The sequence below is a fragment of the Metopolophium dirhodum genome, chromosome 1 (genome assembly GCF_019925205.1).
Source record: "Metopolophium dirhodum isolate CAU chromosome 1, ASM1992520v1, whole genome shotgun sequence".
Lineage (NCBI taxonomy): Eukaryota > Metazoa > Arthropoda > Insecta > Hemiptera > Aphididae > Metopolophium > Metopolophium dirhodum.
This window is the reverse complement of record NC_083560.1, coordinates 96751543-96756331: the sequence shown is the minus strand read 5'-3', so window position 1 is coordinate 96756331 and position 4789 is coordinate 96751543. Positions and strand designations below refer to the sequence as shown.

The 4789-nt window shown below is 35.4% G+C and overlaps 1 protein-coding gene across 1 annotated transcript; it reads right to left on the bottom strand.

Moving 5' to 3' along the window:
- Positions 1-2115: 2115 nt before the first annotated feature.
- On the bottom strand, positions 2116-4104 carry LOC132947407 (uncharacterized). The gene has a single exon (XM_061017686.1). It carries the CDS (start codon positions 4102-4104, stop codon positions 2116-2118), a length of 1989 nt encoding a protein of 662 aa, XP_060873669.1.
- Positions 4105-4789: the final 685 nt, after the last annotated feature.

The following is a 4789-nucleotide window of genomic DNA, read 5'->3' as shown; positions in this document are numbered from 1 at the left end:
GGTAGACTGGCTAAACTCATTATTGTATTTTTCATGCGTAACAACACCGGCATTGTAGTACTGTATGTGAGTTTTTTTTTTTTTTGTTTCTGATCGCGTGACAAAACCCGTGTCGGCACACGTTGATTGTAAACTAAAAATTGCAAATGTTCACGAGCTTTACATCTTTCTTCAAAAGTATCTTTAGAATTAGAATTTATGGCTGCAAATATTATGTCATTTGCTCCTACCGGAACGTCGTAATATAAATAATTACCGTAGAGCAATTTTTCGCGTATTTCGTCCAATGTTATTGGTTTCAGATCAGTAACGTTAAAATTTAACAATACCGACACCAAATGTTTCAATTGATTTGGAATTTCGACACAATTGATATTTTTTGCAGACGTTACTCTAGAAACTGCAACGTACAGACTTTGAAACGTCGATTCGTGTAGTAAAAAAGAAACTTTATTAGATATAGTTCTCCCTTGACTCATATAAATTGACATAGTAAACGCAGGGTATATAGGAAAATTAAACAGGTCACCACGATCTATTATATTTTTTTGTGTATCGTTTCCGTCATTTAACATGTAACTTAAATGTTTTTCAAACACAACGTTTGAACATTTTCCGCGTTGAATTTTTATTAATTTTTTTGTCTTGTTCAAACGTACAACCAAAGTTTGCGCGGTATCCGGCTCATCGCTACGAAATTCTATTTTTTCCAAAATGCATAGAGAACGTTCAGTCATTTGATTCAAAAAATATATATTACCCACGACGAGTGGTAAAAATGGAAGATATTTACCGGGACACCATTGTTTGGAAAATTTTAACAATTTCAGAGGTTTGATTGACGACGATGAGCCGCCTTCCGAATTAATAAGTTCTACGGCTTGATGATATCTAAACGTCGGGTTTGGTAAATACATACCAGAATTGCAGAAACGTTTTCCGAATATCTTCTCGTGATCTACACTTGGTTTTTTTTCTATAACCCATTCGGACGTGGGTATTTGGTGTTCGTGTACAAGAGCGTGAACTTTGTCTGTCAGATATTTGTGGTACATTGACAATATCGTGTCGTCTGTGTTTACACTCTGTGTCATATTTTCATAAAACATGGCACTTATCAATGCGTAACCCCAGTCGTCTAAAATGTTTTCCGACGATAAAGTTCCGATAAAATTTACTTTTTCATTGTACGATTGATCGGTACAACGTTCGTTACGAGACAAATGAAATATTTTAGCGGAAAAAGCCGAAACGATGTTGAATGCAGAACATTGACCAGCGTGACTAGAGTTGTGTATATTTTGTAATTGATAACGATCACCACATATCACCGCTCCAATATTGTATTTACGTAATGTCATCATTATTAAAAACAAAAAAGGTTTCGGTATTACGGTATATTCGTCTAAAATCAATAACGGGTTGACAAAGTCTTCGGAAAGTATGTTCAGATCAATAATCTTCAAAAGACTGACAATAGCGTTTATAAAATGTTCAACACTCATGCAACTACTGAGTTGCATTTCAAGCGTTTGATATGTGAAATATTTTATTTTCAATAAACGCATTATAAACGACGCCGTAGTAGAACCGTTAGCAGAAAATCTATAAGTATGTAATAAATCACGTTTGTAAATTACGACATTTGGGACGATTCCAGTGACTAACGATAAATGATTAGCCAACGTCAACATTGTAAAAGTTTTACCAGTACCCGGGCCTGCTTGCAAAATTACAATGTCTTTGGATTGAGATATCACGTAATCGAAAACAACACTTTGTTCTTTATTGAGATTACTACGTGCGTATAATTGTCTTTCGAATCGTATGTCTTCAATGTCTTTTTCCGGAGTAGTTTTCGACATCGAGTACTCATGTTTGATTTTTAAACCATACGGTATTTTGTAACGTTCTCCGGTTTCCAAGTCTAATATCGTATATGTCGGCGAGCATTTTGGTATTAACGGTTCGGGTTTAGGGACATCGTTGATATTTAACTTATCGACAATTTTTTTATAAACTTCGGAATTTTCCATTTTCCAAAACAATTGAATATGCACTAAACTGTATATTGTTGTAAAAAAAAAAAATTGTCACGTGTACGAGCCAAGGCGGTCATGCGGTCACTGATTGCGATATAAATAAATCTCGTAGTTTTATAACAGTATCGTCATTAATTAAATGTCTATTTATACCCAACAAAATCAACAAAACTATTAAGAATAAAAAAGCCAACAAGTATACACCTGAAAAAGCAAAAACCAACACACCTATAGCCATCAAAGTCGCGTAGTCGGTACAGCTACCCGTAATGGACACTCTGTCTAGAAATTTTTTATTAAACGCGTCATAGTCTTTTTTGTCAAAAGTAGATCTTTTTACAAGTTCACGTAAACTCGCGTTCGTAGCCATCTCATTCAAATCTATATCCATACCTTGAGAGAGATCATATACTTCAGATTTATCTATAAAAACACCGTCACTATTTGTCGATAAACTATTTATGTACACCGCACGTTCAAAAAATGCTAAAATAGTAAATTCCAAAATGTCATCAGAATCCAGTAGCAAATCAACAAGATGTTGAAAATTGTAATCAACCGTTGCCATGTTAAAACGTTGCCGTTGCTCAATTTCACCGCTACGCATAAAAGCCATCGGAAAATCGACTGGGTTTATGCTTTGATATCCATAAGGATCCCACCAACCAAAAGCAAAATCTAATGCCATAGCTACGAGTAAAATCCAACTTATAGGGTTGGTCGCGTACAAAGTAACTTTGGCCAACATTAATGCAGATTTTGCGGCGATTTTTAACACTACTCTGGTTACCATAGTTTTAGCCATACTTCGCACCACAGCCGTGATTACTGGTCGTGAAAAAGATTTTTCCATCAATGTTATCATATTTTTTGTCAGCACCGGTTGAAGCGTTTCAATGGTTTTTACACAAAATTTTCTGAGTTCAGACAAAGTCGTTTCGAACGCCAGATTTATTGCAAGACTTTCCCAAAGCTCTGGCGATTTAACCATTTGTATCAAAGATTCTATTGTAACTTGTATAGTTTTTTCAACTTTTTCAGATGTAGTCATTATAGGTTCGTTGTTTTCTACGTCGTTCCTGTTGTTGTCGTCGTAGTCGTCGTCGTCGTCGTCGGTGTTGTTGTCAATTATTTGTGTAGATGATTTTTTTTCGACATTGCGTTTGGAACGTGTTGATTTAATAGGTTTTTCGTACGGAACATTCATTAACTGTGGTAATTTAAAATTTGTGTTGACATCCGACCGCCAACCTTTGACCGTTAATAACGGATCGAGTTTTTCGGGCAATTTTACTAGATCTGTAGGCAAAGCGAAAGGTTCTTTAGATTGGTTAATTACGTAACTACGTACTGTTGATTTTACAGTATTGATGAGATTCATTCCAACAACCACGTCCAAAACGTGTTCTGTCCCCGTGTACGAACACGGCCCGTATTGTTTACCTTCTTCTTTGATCATAACGGTATCGTAATAATTACAATAAGTTTCGTTATTTACGTACGTGAAACCGCAACCGTATGGGTCAGAAGTGTCTTTTATTCTAGAATAACCGGTCGGCATGTCGTTTACACGTTTTTCGTATTGAACATCGCTTCGATAAAATGGTTTTTCTAAAAAATTTACAGTCTCTTGGGGTACCACACGACATTCCCCAAACGCATAGTTCAACCAAGGTGTGACGGTTCGAGCTTCTCCATTTTTTTCATACGTAGGTTTATCCGTCATGTTAAAACACGCGGGCTGACATTGTACGTCCCATTTATCGTCGCCGACTCGGTAATAAGAAGCTATATGATCGGGTGTGCACATGTCTTTTTCACGAGTCTTATTGCATGATAATTTTTCGCATAATCGTTTCGATATTTTAATGTCAATAATTTTACATTTGTTTTTCAGTGAAATTGGTATATAAAAATCTGCAGAAGTCGCGTCACGCACAGTGTATTCTAAATAGCTGGCCAAGTGAGGAGCTTTTTTTAACAAACGTTCCAACATTCTTACTTTAAAATTATATTCCGCGTATTTTTCTGCATTCTTGTGATCTACGGAAGTATATTCCATTTTATATTACTTATAAGTGTATTTGAAAAAAAAATCCGTCGAAATAGTTTTCTATATTATATAATCGTAATTATATACGTAAAATGTGTGAACCTACTAATATTATGTCGTCGTCGTCGTCGTCGTCGTCAAACGAATCTTATAAAACAATTTTAAATCGGATCGAAACTATATTGGATAAAACTATAAAAAACTCTAAAACAAACGTATTGTGTTTAGACGGAACTTCTTGTTGTAAAAAATCATCAATATTACAAGCGATTACAAACGGCCCAGTGTTAAAAGTTCAAAAATTTAGAAACATTGTAAACAGTACAACTTACGCACCGTCAACAATGGGATACGTATGCGCCGGTATGTTAGATGTACTTAAAAGTACAAATGTAACCGTGATGGATAGATCACCGTTGAACGTTTTAGAATGGCATTTGTTGTGGAAACTCATGGACGCGTACGTAAAACAATTTGGAAATACAACTCCAAATCTTCAGAATAAAAAACATGTTGAATTTTTCGATTCTTTCGATGACGTTTTTGATAATCTAAAAGACACAAATTTTTATAAATTTTTTCGCTGCCGTTTAGATATCTTGACCGTTATCGATAGCAACATAGTCCGATGTCGCAATACACATTTGACTCGAAACATGGGTTCTGACTCGGAAAGAGCCAATTGGAAATTTTA

Bases quoted from the DNA above. Each gene is read 5' to 3' on its own strand.
- LOC132947407 (XM_061017686.1), bottom strand. From the start codon at position 4,104: ATGGAATATACTTCCGTAGATCACAAGAATGCAGAAAAATACGCGGAA.